Source organism: Euphorbia lathyris, chromosome 4 (genome assembly GCF_963576675.1).
Source record: "Euphorbia lathyris chromosome 4, ddEupLath1.1, whole genome shotgun sequence".
NCBI lineage: Eukaryota > Viridiplantae > Streptophyta > Magnoliopsida > Malpighiales > Euphorbiaceae > Euphorbia > Euphorbia lathyris.
The window spans coordinates 84340794-84361362 of NC_088913.1; the positions used below are offsets into that span (position 1 = coordinate 84340794).

The 20569-nt window shown below is 31.8% G+C and overlaps 1 protein-coding gene across 1 annotated transcript; it reads right to left on the reverse strand.

Annotated features, from left to right (window-relative positions):
• Window positions 1-1741: 1741 nt before the first annotated feature.
• On the reverse strand, window positions 1742-5283 carry LOC136227653 (probable proteasome inhibitor). The gene is made up of 9 exons (XM_066016373.1): window positions 4930-5283; window positions 4674-4845; window positions 4425-4577; window positions 4238-4327; window positions 3450-3527; window positions 3329-3360; window positions 3147-3204; window positions 2987-3064; window positions 1742-2060 (listed from the first exon to the last, which is right to left on the reverse strand). Exons 1-9 carry the CDS (start codon window positions 5102-5104, stop codon window positions 1991-1993), a joined length of 906 nt encoding a protein of 301 aa, XP_065872445.1. The 5' UTR covers window positions 5105-5283; the 3' UTR covers window positions 1742-1990.
• Window positions 5284-20569: the final 15286 nt, after the last annotated feature.

Below are 20569 nucleotides of genomic sequence, written 5' to 3' on the forward strand. Positions count from 1 at the left end.
TATGCATTAAAATTAACAGTTAGACTAATAAATATTATTGGAAACTTTGAGAAGAATATAAAAATATTAGGTTTTTGTTTTATTAAAATTTTAAATTATAAATTAATTGGTATATATTAGAAAATTTATTATATAATATCCAAGATACTGTTAGCAATTCTAAAGTTTTTGATTCAACATTTAGGATCATAATTGAATATCTCATTTTTATTAGTAAAAACCTAAGAATAATTTCATTGTTTAAATATATATTTATGTTTATAAAGAACTCTTTTTATCATTTATCGATATAATTATACTTAGTATCTATTTGGTTCAACTGTTGGCTAATATTGATTAGTTGTTTATCGTTAGCTGATTAATTATTAGTGTTTGGTAAAATTATGATCAACAATTAGTACGTCAAATGTCTAATGTGGACATATTTTCAATTAATCAATAAATAAATTATAAAAATAAAAATTATAATACACAAATTAATAAAAATAATCTAAATAATAAAATAATAATTTATTGAACAGAGTAAAACCTTGTTCTTTTGGCAATAATATTATAGAAATATAATTAACGTTAAAGAAATATGTTTTGTAAAAATAATGATATTTTTATCGACATCAAATAAATACTAACAACTATTAATGAAAAGCTCCAAGACGCTACGCTTTCTATATTTTATAAAAAAATTAAAAGATGCTATGAACAATACCCCTTTATTAAAGTGAATGGGCTTTTTATAGAAACTGAAGGATCCTATTAAAGAAGAATTGGAGCTTACAAATTCTCTATTATTTTTCTTTCCATAATTATTCAAATATTTATCTGATTGCTCCTAGTTCAAAAATTTAATGTAAATAATTGAAATTCAGCAACCATAATATAATACGCTGTAATTCAATCATGAATGTATTTTACCCCTAATTATCGATTAATAACAGGTTCATTGTTCAAATTCGGTTGATTGATTTAAGTGGGTTGCTATTTACCGCAAAGGTTATACTTTCCACCGTACCCTTTTGACATTTATGCCCTCCTCACAATTTCAAACCAATAACCAAAAACTCTCAAATCCTCTCTAGCTTTTGAAATTTTTCATAAAACAAGACCTAAAACGACATGCCGCCAAAGGAAGGAAGGGGAAAAGGCTTAATGAATCTTCCGATAAGTTTTTTTTTTAAAAAAATATGTCCGAAATCACGGGTTCCCCGCCTCCGAAATCGGAGGCGGAACCCGTTTTTTTTTTTGCCTAAACGGAACTCCGACGCCGTTGCCACCACGGACGGAACGGACGAACTGTTCATTCCACCGTGGTGGCAACGGCGTCGGCCATACTTTCCACTGTAAAGTGGAAAGTATGGCGCACTCGTTCCACCATCAGGTGGAACGAGTGGCGCACCCGTTCCACCGTAAGGTGCCTCGTTCCACCTGATGGTGGAACGAGCGGCACATCCGTTTAGGCTTATTCCTTTAAAAAAAATTCAAAATTAAAAAAATGAATTTTTAATTTAAATTTATATCGTAAGATTACTTCGTGTTCGAAATCATGGTCTTCGGGAATACTCGGGTCCATTTTCGTCAAATTCGGGTTTTTAGGCTTGGGAGAGAAAGAGAGAAAAAAAAAATTGAGTTTTTGAAAAAAATAAAATGAGAAGGGCATAAATGTCAAAAAGGATGCGGTGGATGAAAAAAAAGTTGCGGTATATAGCAATACCCTTGATTTAATTGCAGAGGGACAAATCAGGAGTTGATAATAATATTTACCAATATGCATATTTACCAGAAGCAAGTATGAAAATAAGTTGAAAATAACTGTGTTTAACATACTAGACAGGAAGCAGAAAGCTTCAGCATTCATTGGGCAATACATTATATACACCAAAAAACAGCAGTATTAGCAACTAATTAACTAGCATATTTGAACTCCGTACTGTCTCAGGTCATGCACAAGGACAAAAGGCGAAAAAGGCGAAGCAGAATTATTGCAAGAAACCCGTCAAATGAAATCCGCATCACCGAAAGGCTCAAGGTCTGGATGAGTGCCCCTGCCAGGCCTCCGCGGGTTTCTGCAACAAACACACAGAAACTCAAAACAGACAACTATTTGCAGAATCGCAGAAAACTGCATAAGAGCACAAATAATAATAGATGCAGAGAAGATTATACATAAACTGGTGAATTCAACCATCCTGAATTAAAATTCTGGGTCTCATGTATTTACATAGAAATTTACACAGCTCCTTGCAAAAACTGATTACTGCCATTTGTTCAGCACAACTCCAAACTTGCATATCAGAACTTTGAAATTTACATAGTAATTCACTTGGAATTGAATCGAGTTGGATTGGTCCAGCGTTCTCGTATTGCCATTAAATTAAGCCCTTAAATGTGTGTACTCTAGCATATGCTTTCTTTTGCAACGTAATTGATACAACGGACGCATATCAACCAATAACTAAAGCCTATGTTTTGTGAGGGTAGCGAGATCAAAGCAATAGGTTGGGCAACTACGAGTTAAATCTCATTTTACTTTTGCAAGGAAAAACTAAAATACAAACAAAAATTTTGGCAGAAATTTTGATGAAACAACATGGGGAACATACAATAGAACATGCAATAATTTACAGAGTTTCAATGACTCATGTTTTTGAATCTCTGTCAAGCATGGGGAATTGGCCTTCAAATCAAATCGTTCATAATGAGAATCTTACAACTCTCTTCCAAAGCTAGTTAAATTTAATTCCTTTAAAACATTCCAAAGTTCAATTTGAAACCCTTGGCATGTATGCCATTTACTATGCACACCAAATACCATCAATGCAAGAAAAATCAAAATTCAGAGTCATGTAGACCAGGTTTTTGGAAATTTTACTGTATTTAAGAAAAATACGAAAAATCAGAGATGTGGAGAAAAAAGGTGATCTCAATTCTATACTTCTTGTTGGGGACACAGTAGAATTTTCCAAATTTAAGTTATGAAAAAATCATATACCTGACAAATCGATTAGGCTCAAAACCAGGAACTCCAGGTGGGCCATAGGGATCAAACCGAGCACCAGGAGGAACACCCCTGATTCAATAAATTAGGTATTATTAATATTATTGCGGAAACAACATAATAACCAGGAGTTGGAGGAAAAGGAGAAACTCACAGTGGTCCACCAGGGAAATTTTGTGGGTCTCCACGAAGCCATCGAGGATCATTAGGCCCTGTGTACAAATTGAATAAATCAGCGATGCCAAAAAGAAACACACATGGCTTTCTATCTTCTTCTTATTTTAATAAAAATAACTGCAAAATTTATGAAAGTTCATATGGATAAAAAGTGGATACCCATTAGCATGCCCCCACCACCAAAGCCACCCCTGAAACATAAAATACAGTTCAAATTGGGATCTGAACTGATGAAACAAGATAACCTTTTCTAATAACTAAAAGTATGAGATGGAAGTACCTAGCTGGATACATTCCAGCACCAGGACCAGGTGCAAGATCATCACCGATAAAAGCAGGAATAGGAGGAAACAATACCCTAAATCGACCCAGCAACATTATATTAGTTGTCACAAACTAAAGGAACTGAATCTAGCAGCATATTCAATAGCAGGAACAGAGCAACCAAACAGCAGCAAATGAGGGATGGAAAAATCCAAAAATAACAATGAAAATTTGTATTGATATTTGATAGCATATATCAAGTGCTCTTTAAACAACTAGTCAAGTACACAATAGCTTTTGGTATTGATAAGCATCTATACAATTAAGAATACTTGTTAATCATGAAAGCCAAACTACTCATCTTACTCGCAGATCATCACAAGTAAAACAAGATTGCAAGAGCTGGTGAGAATAAAAAAAGCCCTCCCTTTCAGTAAAATTGTGAAAAGTAAAAATGCATGCAAAAAGAAAAGAAAAGAAAAAAAAAAACTCTTCTTGTAGAACCACAAAGATTTGAGATTTAACATGGAACTGAATACCGAAAATATAATAATGTCTTTCACGAATGATAAATTATCACTGCAACCTGCCAGCAAAAGAATAGTGTAATAGTCCACATATTTTGCCTCCTTGGTGTTTTCAGTTAAGTTTAATTATCGTCTAAGAAAATGTGTAATTTCTTTCCTTCTTGTTCAATTTTAAATTCTTTAGCATAGGTAATGAATGCTGGTATAAGAATACTAGTTGGATAAAATAGCTATGCAGGAATACATAATCAGCTACAAAACCAAGTAATAAACATACCCTGGATGATCATTTTGAGGATCTCTTGGTTCAGTAGTCCTAATAGATGTTTCATTCCTGCCATGCCTTGACGAGTCACTTGATTCTGATCTGCAGCACACCAAAGATATGAATACATAAAATGCATATGGTAAGTGATTTTACAAACAAGAGCGAAAAAACAAGTTCATCCGGACTAAACAAACACCTTGGTTGTTGATTGCCAGATGAACTATCTTTCGAAGAACCATGCAATTTAGTAAAAATGTGATCATCCAGGTCCTTAACAAGCTTATCCAAATTCTTGAACTGCGTTGAAACATTTGATCCTCCGCCTTCCTCCCCTACAAAATCCCCAATACTGCAAAAATCACCCAAAACAAACAGTAAACACAGAGCGCAACAATTCTAACCAAATCCACAGCAAAAATAAGAAGGAAGAGGAGGAAAACCCTACGGGATTTCAAGATGGACCTGCTCTGCCGTCCCATCAGCCAAAGCATCAACAAGCAACTTATCGTTCATCACTAAACACTTCACTAGAACCTTCTTCGAGTCTTTCTCCGGATTCATATAAACAAACGCGTATTCACTATCGCAATCATTCCAGTGATCAAACCCTACCTCATCTACACAACATAGAAATTTGAGTTGGAAATGAAAATCAAAATCAGGAGAAAGAAATAGAAGAGAGAAGAGAAAGGAGGAAGTACCAGTAGAGGAAGAGTACAAGGCATTTTCAGCAAAAGCAGGGGGGCCAGTCGCAGTAAGAACGTAGCCGGAAGAAAGGAAAGACGCGTTCACTACAAAAGCTATTTTATCGGAATTGTTTCGGAAGGATGGCCTTGCGGCCCTAATAACCGCCATTACAGAGTTCTTGTTAGCCATGATTTCTCTTCTCAGTTGATTTCGCCGACGATCGGTTTGCTAGCTTTGTGTCCGAGTAAATTAAGAAAGAGAATCAAAACACTATACAATTGAAATTGCAGTTCTGGAGTGAACTCGATGAATCTGGTTCCTGATTATGACTCTCTTTGTTCGGTTTAAATTTCTTGTTCAATAAGAAAAATAAATAAATGCTATAAGTTACTAAAGGTTCAAAATAGCACCTATAGAATTAATTTAGGCTCAACGTTTACGATTAACAAAATATGATATGTTATTTGTTAAATTTATCAACTCAGCGTCATGTCATATAAAGTACTAAACTAGGCCTAAAGTGACGACCCGCAAAGAGAGCCTGTTAAGAACAGATTCTTGGTAGAACAAATATAAGCTTAACCTTTACATAATAATACGAATTTAAGTTTAACGTTTATAAAATATATCCAATTTAAGCTAAACGTCACAATTAATCATATTGTATTTTTTCCCTTTTAACTTTGTACGTGATCTTTTTATTATTGTACACAACTAAGACTTTATATTTGTTTTTATCAATGATTTCATGACTCCTAAATTCCATGGCTTATAAAATAAATATAAGGACTTAATGGGTAAGAATACAAATTAATTATATTATAATAAATATGGGGATAGAACTAAATAAAAAGATCACATACAAAGTTAAGAGGGAAAAAATATAATATGATTAATTGTGACGTTTAGCTTAAATTTGATATATTTTATAAACGTTCAGCTTAAATTCGTATTATTTTGTAAACGTTAAACCTATATTGGTACTATTTTGTATGTGAGGCTTAAATTGATACTTTCTATAAACCTTAGGTTTATTTTGGTACCTTATGTGACGTGGTGTTGAGTTGGCAGACTTAACGGATGACGTGTCACATTCTGTTAGTAATTCCTAAATTGATGTTATGTTGTAAACGTTAAGCCAAAATTGATATTATATTGTAAACGTTAAGGGACTGTTTGGTTCAGTTGTTAGCTAATACCGGTTGCGGTTGCTGTTATCTGTTTGTAGTTGCAGTAAGCTGTTAGCAGTTGTTGTTAGCTGTTTGTTATTACTGTTTAATTACTAGTGTTTGGTAAAATTATATTGAACTGTTGTTGTTCGGATTTAAAATGTCTACAATGGACATGTTTTAAATTAATCAACGATTAAATTATAAAAGGGAAAATGTGAAAAAATGTCCATAACGTTTACAATTAGGAATAATTTTATTCTTAACATCTAAAACTGTGCAATTTTACTTCTAATATTAGAAAGTTGGGTCGATTTTTGTGATTTAATAATAAAATTGAAAATTAATATTATAAATTTGGTAAAATATTTGAATTTTTTTTGTACAACTCGTACAAAAGACAATATATATATATATATATATATATATATATATAAATATAAAGTTATGTCTAATCATATGTTTGTAATCTGTTACTAACGATGATAAAATGGTGCACATGTGAAGTGTAAATAACAATATTAATGACTAAAAAAACAGTTTAATAAATTATTTCTCAAATTGACCTAACTTGTCAATGTTAGGGGTAAAATTGCTTTTGGATGCCAATATTAGGGGTATAAATGCACAATTTTAAACGTTAAGGGTAAAATTACTCCTAGCTATAAATGTTATGGGTATTTTTGCACCTTATCCTATTATAAAATAAAAAAAATGTGTTACACAAATTAATAAAACTAATCTATATAAAAAATAAAAAATTTATTTAATGCAACAAAACTTTATTCTTCCGGTAATTATATTGTAGAAATATAAATAATGTTAAAGAATAAACACATTTTGTGCAAAAAGAAGGATAATTTTGTCAATAACAAATAACTACAAACAGTTGTTTATGAAAAGCTTCAAATATGAGCTTTTCGTGAAACGCTCCAAAATCCTGTAGTTTCCAGAGAAAATGCTAAACGCTGCGGTTATATAAACTTAACCAAACGCTATATTTTATGCGGTTTGGAGTGAAACGATAAACTCTCATCCGAAAAGCTAAAACAAACACTCACTAAGCCTATATTGGTGTTATTTTGAATATTGAGCCTAAATTGATACTTCTCCAAAAACCTTAAACCTATTTTGGTACTTTATTCCTAAATTAAATTTATGGATACGTTACAAATTATTTCAAATAAAACTGGTAGTCTCAAAAAAAATTAATTTTTTAAATTTGTAATCACTTTAAAATGAAATTTTTAAAAAATTAAATAATATGTTAAATAATTTTAATTATACAATTTTTTAGGTTTGACGGTATTTAGGTGTTGTTTCTGAAGATAGAAAATTAATGTTTAGAAAAAGAAAATTAAATGATAGTTTTAAGAAATAAAAAATGTAATTCCATAATAAAAATAATATTATAATAATTTTAATTTTTAAAACTTTTTATTTTGAGATTATTATTGGTAAATTTTGAAAAAATAAAATTTTTATCAATACAAGTGCAGATCTTTAAAAAAATATTAAACTATAAAGTTTTAATTGAAATTAATTTTTTTAAAACAAAATTTATCTATATAACAGCAGAACTCAAAACCTCTAAATAATATATGTGTCAAGCTACATATTTTTTATCTAGGTTGACTAACCGACTATATAATCAATTTGCATTTAATTTGAGGGCAAAGTATAAAAAAAAAAATTATGGTTTGCCTTATTTGTAAATAGATGTATGTGATTTAAAAGTTTATAAATACAGGTATATGGTATGTTTATTTTACAAAAAAAAAAGTATTTAAAATTAACTTTTAAGTAATTGATGACAATCAATAGCATTTTTTAATTTTTTTTTCAATTACATTTATATATTGATAAAACACAGATCCTAAAACCAAAATAAGGTACGTTGATCCTTTAATCTCAAACGATGTATTGCACGAGTCTTAGAAAAAGTTAAACAACCAAAATCGGGATATACGGTTCTAATATTAGAAAAGACAAGTTGTATAGTTGAGCAAACAATAACTTCATTTTTTAATCTATTTTTTAATATGTAACAACATTATAAGATGTGTAGAATACGTTTTCAGCATTTAACTTACTTTTTTGCGATCGAGTGATCAATTGATTATATTTTGCGCAAGTTCAAGGGGCTAACTGAACATTTTATGCAAGTTGAGGGGGCTACTAGAACACTTTAAAAGTTCAGAGGACCAAATCAACCTTTTTGGACAAGTTCAAGAAGAAAATGATGTATTAGGTCTAAAAAATATAATTTTATTTTTATATATATAAATAACTTATAAAATATAAAATCTAACACCTAAAAAAATATATTTTTATTTTTATATATATAATTTTTAGTTCATTAGTCTTTAATTTCTTCAATTGTAACTTTTATACAAGAGCATTACAATTTGAAAACCAATTAAACAAAAATATAAAAAAATTAAATATTACGAATTTTTGGTTATTTGGTCGGTAACCGAACCGAAAATTTTTGGTTAAATAAAATTCGACTACCAATCTTATTCAGTTCAGTTTGATTATGAAAATAACACAAACTTCGGTTCGGTTAACCGAAAATTCGATTCGATTAGTAACCGAACCGAACCGAACCGATGCTCGTCCCTAATTTTGAGTATCCATTTATTTTGAAAAGAAAGGGACGCCCTACAAAGAAAAACGCTATGTTGGCCAATATATACATATATATATATTTTTTTTATGAAAATGCTTATAGTTTCATTAGATACGAAAAGAACAATTACAACAAGAAATGAAAAAGGTAAAAACCCTTATAAAATCCACAATGGGACCAAAACGACTACGAAGAGCATAAAAAGCCATTAAAGGTATAAAACACATAGAAAAACAAAAGTACATATACTTCATGGAAATCAAAATCCGCAGAAAAGCAACTGCAATCGAATCTTCATCATTTAGGCCATTCCGAACATTCGGATCTGAGTCCTTTTTTTCATTACAACCACGTAGATATATGGATCCACGTATAAAATAAATCGTTTCCGCTCTTGCTAAATCCGAAAAGGGTATAAATAGCAGAATAATTGAGGGAAGATACAATTCAAACGGATCAAAGAAATCCAATAAAATATATAAACACTGATTAAAGAAAATACAATAAAAAACAGTAAACCTAACCCGTTAAGAGGAGGAAGAAGGAATTTCTTTCTTCTTCCTTAAAGTAGATCTATAAAAGAGAGAAAGGCTTGAAGACAAATAGAAGAAAAGAAATAGAAGAGAAGAAAGGGAAGAGAAGGATGGCCGGCGGTATTTGTTTGTTGGCCAATATATATTAAAATCTAACTTATTTACCCATGAAATGGATCAACCATTTTAACTTACTTTTGTTCATATTTTGGACACTTTATTCTGAAAAAAACGGACTCTATCATTGACATCCTCTTTGTCGAGTATTGTAGTCGAAATTGGATTTATGTTGGTGCGGAGTTTATTCCACATTTCATTCTTCATTCCACGAATAACCCAAGTACTCACATGTTTGTGTTTTTGACTTTTTAAGCTCCTCGAAAAGCTTAATACAGTAAGTCTCTATATAGGAATACTATATATAAGAATAACCTCTATTTTGTTATAAAAAAACCCGGTCTCAACTTGGTAATAACCTCTATGACCAAACTCTATTTAGTAATAACATTCCAATTGTTATACAAATAGTTCTGTCCCAAGTGTATTCCTATATAGAGGTTTTACTGTATCCACAAATATTGGCCAATTAGTATTTTTCAGGAATTTCAGCATTTTACTATGTCCAATAGGGATGATGTTTGAAGTGGTATACGATAAGACCGAGGGATACTTAGAGCAACTCTAGTGGTTGTTAAAAGGACCAATTTATAATTTTCCGGAGACTCGCAACCACTAGAGTTGCTAAGAAGGAACTCTCCAGAGTCGAGACTCGCTGAATCTAGCAAGTCTCCAGCAAAAAGAAAGCTCAATTGCATGAGAGAGTGATATGCACATTATATTATTTTGTCAAATGGTGGATATCAAACACAAAGTTGGACGTGTGATTCTTTAAAATTTGTATCAAATAGTTGGTTTTCTTGTGGTCCCTCCATTCTTTTTTTTCCACTATCCAATTAATTAATTTTTGTTACAAAATACAAATTAAATTGGTTTCACAGGAAATATAACTTTTTATTTTTTAATTTATATATATATAATAAATTCCTATAAATATATTTGTTTTAATTCAAAAGAAACTATTAATTTTCAATTTTTTTTTAAGAAGGGTTTGCTAAGTTGAATACTGATGGCTTCTGCCTTATCAATGGCAGAATTGCTGCTGGAGGAGTTCTTCGGGATGCTGGTGGCAATTGGATGGCGGGGTTTACCCATAACTTGGGGACGGGCTCCTCCTTTTCTGCGGAGCTCTGGGGTATCTTGTCAGGTATTAAACTCGCCATTCGCATGGGTGTTAAAAAGCTCTCGGTGAAATCTGATAATCTGGAGGCTATTAACAAGATTTCAGATAGCCAGACTGTTTGTCTGAAGAGCCAGAATCTCATCAAAGCTATTTTGAGGCTTCGTCCTGCCTTTGAGTATCTTAATTTCTCCCATATTTTTAGGGAGCAAAACCGCGTGGCGGATCGCTTAGCAGCTGCTGGGCATGGGAGAATGTTAGGTGTTTCTACCCTATCTGTTCCTCCTTCTTTTCTTTTGCCTTCTCTCCTAGATGATAGGATTGGAGTCAGCCTTCCTAGACTGATCCCGGTGTAGGGTTTTTGTTGGTTTTGTTTTTTTCCTTTCCTTTCTTACCAAAAAAATTTTCAATATTTTTCTAATTTTTTAATGGATCGTCTTCATAAACACAGTTAATTTAATAGATTTAATTTGTTCGTTTTTAAATGTATATTTATACATTACAAAATAAATCAATTGATTAAAAATAAAATATTATATGTCGTGTGGGACCCATTAAATGGTAGTGATAGTGACTAACCACTAGAGAGTATTTTTTATAGAAGGTGTTTTGATGAGAGAGTTGTTAGAAATTGATGATATGGAATGGTTGGAGGATGTGCAACCCTCCAACCATTAGAGTTGCTCTTAGTGCACAATATCCAGTACTTGCTCGAACACTCCGGAGCCCATGAGTCGAAGCTGGTATTCCTTTTCAACAACTCGAGCCCTGGCAGGCCGCCGGAGAATTGAGAATTTTTTTTTTAATAATGGTGTCTGGTAATATTTTAGAGAGAATTATATTGACTCTATGTAGTATTATTATAATGTTTAAAGGTAGATGAGATGGTTAAGAATGTTTACTTCTATTTGAAAGGTATATGTTCAACTCCCTCTAACCTCATTTTCTTTTAAAAAGTTTTTATTCATTTTAATTTTATTTTTCAATAATTATAAAAACATGTTACCATTATTAATTTAAATGGACTTTTTATTTTGATAACACTTTTGAATTCATTTTTAATATGTTTTTACCATTAAAAAAAAAAGTAAACATATTTAATATTCATTTTCATTATATCTTTACCATTAAAAAAAGTAAACATGTTTAGTTCAATGCTAGTTTCTAAAAAATGATAACATTTTTACAGTTTTAATGTGTTGGAGGCTAAAAAAATTTTGCCCAGCCCTAACGGACTGGGTTTTGAAAATTTTCCGTCAACCACACGGTTAAAATTAGCCCCCTAAATTATTGTGTTAAAAATTATTGAATTTTACATGATATAATATTTTTATCGTTATAAAAATTTATTATTAAATTTTTAAGCTCCGACTTTGTTTAGGTTCTGGTTCCGCCATTGGTCATTCCATGAATAACCCAAGTACTCGAAATCTTTGTCTTCTTGCATCTTTAAGGTGCTCGAAAGGTTAACGTCCAGACATAAAAGCCAATTAGTATCTTTCAAGACTTTCCTAAAGTTCAGCATAAAAAGAAAGGCTTGAGAGAGAAAGAAAGGTTAAATTGAGAAAGTGAGAATTTGAAAAGTCTTAAAATTCAGCACAAAAAGAAAGGCTTGAGAAGGAAAGAAATGTTAGAGTGAGAATTTGAGGGTGTCCTTGGGTTTTTGCTGAATCAAACACTGGTTCTAGGGTTTCTAATCATCTTATGAGCCACAAGTGAGGATATTAAGAGTTTTCTTAAGGTTTCTCAAACATTGAAAGTTAGTGAAATTTTTGGAAATTGAATGAACTAAAAAGCTCGAACTAATAGTTGAGGCCAATCATATATCTTATACTAATCTTCGACACAGCCCCACACGCAAATGTCCCTTAGACTTGCATCATGCACAACACAGGTTCATCCCGCCTTGTGTTTTTAATTCCACAAATTAATGAGGTTGCCAGGACTCGAATCCTCGACCGTTTGGTCCTAGAGGCTCTGATACCATGTCATGGAACCGATTGAACTAAAAGCTCGAGCTAATAGTTAAGGCTTAATCATATATCTTATATTAACCTCCGACGCAAATCAGCCATTTGACTCTATTCTGGTCTTATTAAAGTTCAAACTCAACAAGTTCGGGTCACCTTGCTCAGGTTTTTGTCGAGATTTTGTTCATCTGTGTTAGTAAATCCACCAATATATAAAGCTGGATAATAGCCCAAAAGGTAACATCTAAAGGGTTTTAAAGTCTTACCTTTTATGTGATTCACTATTTAATCTCCCTAGGTAGCCGATCAGTTAATAGTTTAGAAACCCAAAAATCCTCTTTCATCCGTTTCTGATCGGGTTTAGTCGTAGATTCTAATTTCAGTAAATTTTTATTCCAGTAGGCATATTTAGGAATGTAATTTCTCAACACGTAAAATTCAGTCAATTATGGGATAAGAGGTATTTTAGGAATTATTAAATTAATCAGTTTGAAGATTTGATTAAATCTTACGTAATCAAGTCTAACGTCGTAGAAATAATCTGAAAGACATGTATCAATATCCCACAACTAACGTTTTCTATTTTGCAGATTTAATAGATTTATTTAGGACTAGATCAAATGTATATGATTTTGATATCAAATTAGAATGTAATTCATAATTCTGAATTTATTAATAATTTTCTGCAATCTGAATGTATATGAACTGAAAACGGATTAAAAATATTTGGTATTTAAAATATTCAAGTCTACAATTTTATTAATCAAACTCTTAACTCATTTAATTCACGAACCTAACTCCAAAGAGATGTCATAATCTGAGCTCATATGTCATCTAATTGTATGGCGACCCTAACATCAAATCAGCCTAAAAACATAATAAAAAAAGACTAATAATACACGCACTGGAAAGGACCCGCCACACGACATTCTAAGACAATGTTAAGTGACTGTGTCCATTACTCTAAACGGACCTTTCAAAAAGTTTCGGACGATCACAAGTAGCATTACTTCAGTGAAGACAGAATTAGACCTCAGTGGCACTTTTGATATAAGTAAGAAAAAGTTGAGAGACCATATAAAAGATGATTTAAAGGTAATGTCAAGGGAACCACAACATATCACTTGGCGGATATGGCTTTAAAAAAGGGAAATGATCAATTCATAGCAGATTTTACAAGACAATGTCTGAAAAGGCTGGTTTTAAAAAAGGACCCAATGTCTAAAGAGTCTACATATAACAACATTGTGTCCAACATAGTAAATTAGAAAAATATAAAAATAATTAAATTAACTCAAAAAATTAAAATACATATAGATTTTATTCTTACACAACTTATACACTATACTCATAGAACTATTATTTAATTGTGATGAAAACCTCCACTATTAACACCACCTATCATAGTTAAATTAACTCAAAAAATTAAAATACATTTAGATTTTATTTTTTATACAGCTTATACACTAAACTCATAGAACTATTATTTAATTACGATGAAAAACCCCACTACTATTAACACCACCTATCATTGTTAAATTAACTCAAAAAAATTAAAATACATGTAGGTTTTATTTTTTATACAGCTTATACAAAAGACTCATAGAACTATTATTTAATTATGATGAAATCCTCTCCTACTGTTGTCACCACTACCAGCTACCTCCACTACTACATTCACCACACCTACTTTAACTCACAACACATCATAACAATAACAAATAAAGAATCAAAATTAATAATTTACTGAATAGCAGAAAAAATTCAAAATTCAAAGTAGTGTTATAAAATTACCGAATTATAATGTGATTATAACCATACTTATATGTAGATTAATAAATATGTGTAAATATGTATATAGAGATTAAATATAATACTAATATTATGAAGAAGTTAGATTGAGAGAACGATTATAATAGCATAAAAGTTTAATCTTGGCGTGTATTACAAATGGGGATATAAGTCTATTTATAGTAGTAGACTTACAAAATGAATGGTCCTAATTACGTTTATCTTTAACCATAACATGTGTATATTTAATACATGTTTAGTTGTTGGTGGACATCCATTTAATTTGATGGACATTCATTTAATATGGTGGACATCGGGTAAATTACATACGTGGTGTACAACTTTTACCTGTTATCACACTTTGGTGTACAACCTTCAATTTTGCACACTAAAGTGTACAACCTTTTAGTGACCTCCCACTAAAGTGTACAACCAGTAATTATGACCGGTCAACGCGGGTCAAACTGCCAAATCATCACTTTTCAACTCATTTCTTTAAAAAAAAATGGGACCCATTAAATATATAATTACTCTCCCACCCTTAAATAATTATCTTCATATTTATATATCTAACTCATCTCTCTCCTCCATTTTTATGCTTCTTTCTCTCTCTTTTCTTTTGTATCACCCTCTCTCCTCCATTTTCACACTTCTTTCTCTCTCTTTCATTTGTATCAACCTCTCTCTCTAAACTAAATATCCATAGCTAAATATGAAAAAGCCAAAAAAAAAATTAATCACATGAAGGTTTCGTGAAAGGAAATTACGGGAGAGAATCATCCACAAAGTGTGAAACCCATTCACGCTCAGCCAAATCATCAGCCTGCTGTTACAAAATCAATATTCCTTAATTAATTCATCTCATCCAAAATCAATATTCCTTAACCAATTCATCTCAATTATAATCAATACTCCAAAATCATTGACGGAAACATAATTACAAAACTTACAGGAACAACAAGTTCACTGGCGAGAAAGGAATCGGAAAAAGTGCTGAAGTTAGAATGGTTATCATCGTCGATGCGGTCCTGAGAGGAAACAGAAAGAGAATCCTTCTCCTCTTCCTCGTCTTCCTCTTCTAGAAGAATTATGTGTTTATCACCAAAAGCGTTATTGTTACCGATCAACAGAGAAATCGTCCGTTCCGACTCTGATATTATTCGAATTATAAGACAACAAATCGTCGAAAAGAGACTGTTAAGTGGATTTGAAAGCAGAATGAGGCAAATACTCTCTTATTAAACTTGATTTCAAAGCTGTTGAAACATATTTTTATTTTGGCTTTTTCATATTTAGCAAAAAAAAAATTCAACAGGAGGGGATATTTTTTAGGCTTTTTCAGCAGGAGGCAAAAAAATTTTGGCTTTTCATATTTAGCCATGGATATTTAGTTTAGAGAGAGGGGATATTTTATTTAGAGAGAGAGGGTGATATAAATGAAAGAGAGAGAAAGAAGTGTGAAAATGGAGGAGAGGGTGATACAAAAGAAAAGAGAGGGAAAGAAGCATAAAAATGGAGGAGAGAGATGAGTTAGATATATAAATATGAATATAATTATTTAAGGGTGGGAGGGTAATTATATATTTAGTGGGTCCCATTTTTTTTTAAAAAAATGAGTTGAAAAGTGATGATTTGCCAGTTTGACCCGCGTTGACCGGTCATAATTACCGGCTGTACACTTTAGTGGGAGGTCACTAAAAGGTTGTACACTTTAGTGTGCAAAATTGAAGGTTGTACACCAAAATGTGATAATAGGTAAAGGTTGTACACCACATATGTAATTTACCCGGTGGACATCCATTAAATAATTATTAACTACTAAGTATAATTATTCATAACACTCCCCCTTGGATGTCTATCCATGCGAATAGGGCACTGTGACATTAAAAACCTTACCAAGTAAAATCCAGTGGGACAAAATCATTGGTTAAGAGAAAAAGAGTACATTGTTTACTCCCCTTATTCGCAGTGTTACTAAAGATCTATGAGACGATGCATTCCAATGCCATAAACCAACTTCTTAAAAGTTGTAGAAGGTAATGTCTTTGTGAACAAATCTTCCAGATTATCATTTGATCGAATTTGCTGAATATTGATTTCACCGTTTTGAAAATCGTGAGTAAAGAAAAATTTTGGTGAAATGTGCTTCATTCTATCTCCTTTAATGTAGCCTTCCTTCAGTTGAGCAATGCAAATTGCATTATCTTTATATATTGTAGTCGGTGTTCCTCCATCTGATGATCTACCACATGACTCTTGTATGTGCTTGGTTAACAATCTTAGCCAAACATATTCTTGGCTTGCTTCATGAATAGCTATTAACTCAGCATGATTTGAAGAAGTAGATGTAATAGTTTGCTTCGTAGAGCGCCAAGATATAGTTGTACTTCCATATGTGAATAAATATCCTGTTTACGATCCAACTTTGTGTGGATCGGATAAGTAACCCGTATCCTCATAGCCTACTAATTTAGGTTTAGATTCATATGCATAAAATAAACCTAAATCAATAGTTCATTGAAGATAGTGGAATATATGCTTAATTCCATTCAATGTCTTCGTGTAGGTGCAGAGTTGTATCTAGATAACAAATTGACAGAAAAAGTAATATCGGGCCTCATATTATTAGCAAGATACATTAGTGCACATATTGCACTAAGATATGGTACTTCAGGACCAAGAATCTCTTCCTTATCTTTCTAAGGTCGAAAAGGATCTTTAATTACATCAAGTGATCGAACAACCATTGGGCTACTCAATGGATGTGCTTTTTCCATGTAAAATCTTTTAAAGATCTTTTCTGTGTAAGTCGATTGGTGAATAAAAATTCTCTTTTCTAGGTGACCAATTTATAAGTCAAGACAAAATTTTATCTTTCCAAGATCTTTCATCTCAAATTCCTTTTTCAAATAATCCACTTATTTTGAAATCTCTTTAGGAGTTCCAATAATATTCAAATCATCTACATAAATAAAAATGATGGAAAATCTAGTTCCCGATCTCTTTATGAAAACACATGGACAATTTTATCATTCTTACAACCCTCTTTCAACAAATATTCACTAAGACGATTATACCACATGCGCCCAGATTGTTTCAGTCCATACAAGGACCTCTGTAACTTTATCGAATAAAGTTCTCTTTTTTCACATTTTTCTTGTAGTTTAAATCCTTCAGGGATTTTCATGTAGATATCATTATCAAGTGAGCCATATAGATAAGATGTAACTACATCCATTAAGCGCATGCTCAATCTTTCTTGTACTACCAAGCTAATGAGATATCGAAAAGTTATTTCATCCCCAACAAGACAATATGTCTCCTCATAATCAATCTCGAGTCTTTGGGAAAAACCTTGTGCAACAAGTCTTGCTTTATATCTCATAACTTCATTTTTCTCATTTCTCTTTCTAATAAATACCCATTTGTATCCTACGAGTTTAACACCTTCTGGTGTTTGGACTACCGGTCCAAAAACCTCGCGTTTGTTAAGAGAATTCAATTCTGCCTGGATTGCATCTTTCCATTTTACCAATCATCTCTAATTTGACATTCTTGAATAGATTGTGGTTCATGATCCATATTTTCATCTATAATGTTCATTGCCACATTATATGCAAAAATATGATCCACAATTGTTTCCTTTCTATCACATCTCTTTTCAGAACTAACATAATTTATTAAAATCTCTTCCTTTGTAACAACTTCAAGTGTTTGCTCAATTTCAGGTGTTTGCACTTCTTGAGGAAGTGTGTTTATGTTAGTATTTATATCTTCAATAGATTCATTCTTATCATTGACCAATTTTCTTTTTCTAGGATTTTTATCCTTTGAACCAATAGGTCGTCCACGCTTCAGGCGTGCTTGAGAATGATTATCATATTTTTCTTCAAGAATTTCAATATGAATTGGTGCATTAACTGCTGGTATATGCGATTTTGTTACTCGTTTTGGATCAGCAAGTGCATCCGCCAACTGATTTGCTAAATTTTGAAGATGAATTATTTTCTGAACTTCTTGTTCACAATCCTTTGTTTTAGGATCCATATGAGAAAGTGATGAAGCTTTCCATGTTATTGTATTTTTCACATTTTTATTTTCTCCACCTAATTTAGGGAATGTCGATTCATCAAAATGACAATCTGCAAAGCGTGCAGTAAACATATCTCCCGTTAATGGCTCAAGGTATTTAATTATTGAGGGAGATTCATATCCAACATAAATTCCTAATCTCCTTTGAGGACCCATCTTAGTACGATGTGGTGGAGCAATAGGAACATATACTACACATCCAAAAATTCTCAGATGAGAAATATTAGGCTCATGACCAACCTAATTGTAATGGGGATTACTCATGATAGCTTATCGGTCTAATAGATATAAGTGATGATGCATGTAAAATTGCATATCCCCACACAAATATAGGAAGATTAGTTCGCATGAGTAATGGTCTAGCGATCAATTGTAGACGTTTAATAAAAGCAAAAAGCATCCTGAGGCCCCTGATCTTTCATTGTTTGGTGCATTAAGCCCTCGATCTTTCATTTAGACACATTGAGTCCTTGATCTTTTATATATGGGTGTATTAGACCCTTCCGTAAATCAATTCATATATGGGTGTATTAAGGACTTGTTTGGTTCAACTGTTAGCTAATAGATGTTGCTGTTGTTGTTAGTTATTTGCGGTTGTAGTAAACTGTTTGTTGTCGTTGTTGGTTGTTTGTTATTAGTTGTTTAATTATTAGTGTTCACTCCAAACCGAAGGAAATATAGCGTTTGGTTAGGTTTATATAACCGCAGCGTTTAGTATTTGCTCTGGACACTGCAACATTTTGGAGATTTTCACGAAAAACTCTTTTTTAGAGCTTTTCATGGACAGCTGTTTGTAGTTACTTGTTATTGACAAAATTATCCTTTTTATCTCCACAAAATGTGTTTCCTTTTTAACATTATTTTTATTTCTGGAACAAAATTATCGAAAAACAAGGTTTTGTTGCGTTCAATAAATTTTTTTTATTAATTTGTATAATGCATTTTTTATTTTATAATTTATTTGTTGATTAATTTAAAACATGTCCATATTAGAAACAAATACTAACAGCAACAGTTCAGTGTAATTTTACCAAACACTAATAATTAAACAACTAATAACAAACAACCAACAACAACAATAAACAGCTTACTATAACCGCAAACAGCTAACAGTAACAACAACATCTATTAGCTAACAGTTGAACCAAACAGACCCTTAATACACTCATATATGAATTGATTTACAAAATGGTAGTGCACCCATATATGAAAGATCAATGGCTCAATGTGTCTAAATGAAAGATCGAGGGCTTAATACACCAAACAATGAAAGATCAGGGGCTCAATGTGTCTAAATAAAAGATCGAGAGCTTAATGCACCAAACAATGAAAGATCAGGGGCCTTAGGATGCTTTTTGCCTTTAATAAATGATTCTGCTAGACCATTTTGTGTATGAACACAGGCTACATGATGTTCAACACTTATCCCTAGTGACATACAATAATCATTAAATGTTTGGGATGTGAATTCATCGGCATTATCAGGACAAATTGTCTTAATTGGATAATCAGGAAACTCTGCTCTTAATCTAATGATTTGAGCAAGTAATCTTGCAAAAGCTATATTTTGTGATGATAATAAACATACATGTGACCATCGAGTAGAAGCATCAATTAAAACCATAAAATACCTAAATGGTCCATATAGTGGATGAATTGGTCCAGATGTTCTAAAAATGTTGGTGATTCAATTCCAATCTTACCCTTCAAGAGCCTTATAATTAATTTGTCTTGCGAACAAGTAGCACAAAAATATTCATTGCTTTGAAGAATCTTCTAGCTCTTCAATGGATGCCCATGCATTTTCTATAATTTTTCTCATCATTATAAAACCAATATGACCCAGTCTATCATACCAAATCTTATAAGTATCTGAATCGGTAAATTTCTGATTTACTGTAAGATTTGCTTCAATCACATTAATGAATGTGAAATATAAACCAGAGGATAAAGTATTAAATTTTTTCATCATACATTTCTTCCCTGAAATTATATTTGTAACATAAAGACATTCTTGATTTCCTCCATTTAGATTCTCAATATGATATCCATTTCTCCGAATATATTTGAAATTTAGCAAATTTCTATGAGATTTTGGAGGAAATAATGCAGTATTTATAATAAACTTTGTTCCTCTTGGTAGGACCACACTGGCTCTGCCGGAGCCTTCAATTAATTTTGTGTTACCAGAAATTGTAGTAGTATTATATTGGTTCCGCTAGAACCTTCA

What these genes read in the sequence shown, in the direction of transcription:
- LOC136227653 (XM_066016373.1), bottom strand. Translation starts at nt 5,104, where the DNA reads ATGGCTAACAAGAACTCTGTAATGGCGGTTATTAGGGCCGCAAGGCCA. An exon ending in CCTCAAAATGATCATCCAGG is followed by an intron (nt 3,528 to 4,237) that starts GTATGTTTATTA and finishes GGGTCGATTTAG; the next exon opens with GGTATTGTTTCCTCCTATTC. An exon ending in TGGTGGGGGCATGCTAATGG is followed by an intron (nt 3,205 to 3,328) that starts GTATCCACTTTT and finishes ATTTGTACACAG; the next exon opens with GGCCTAATGATCCTCGATGG.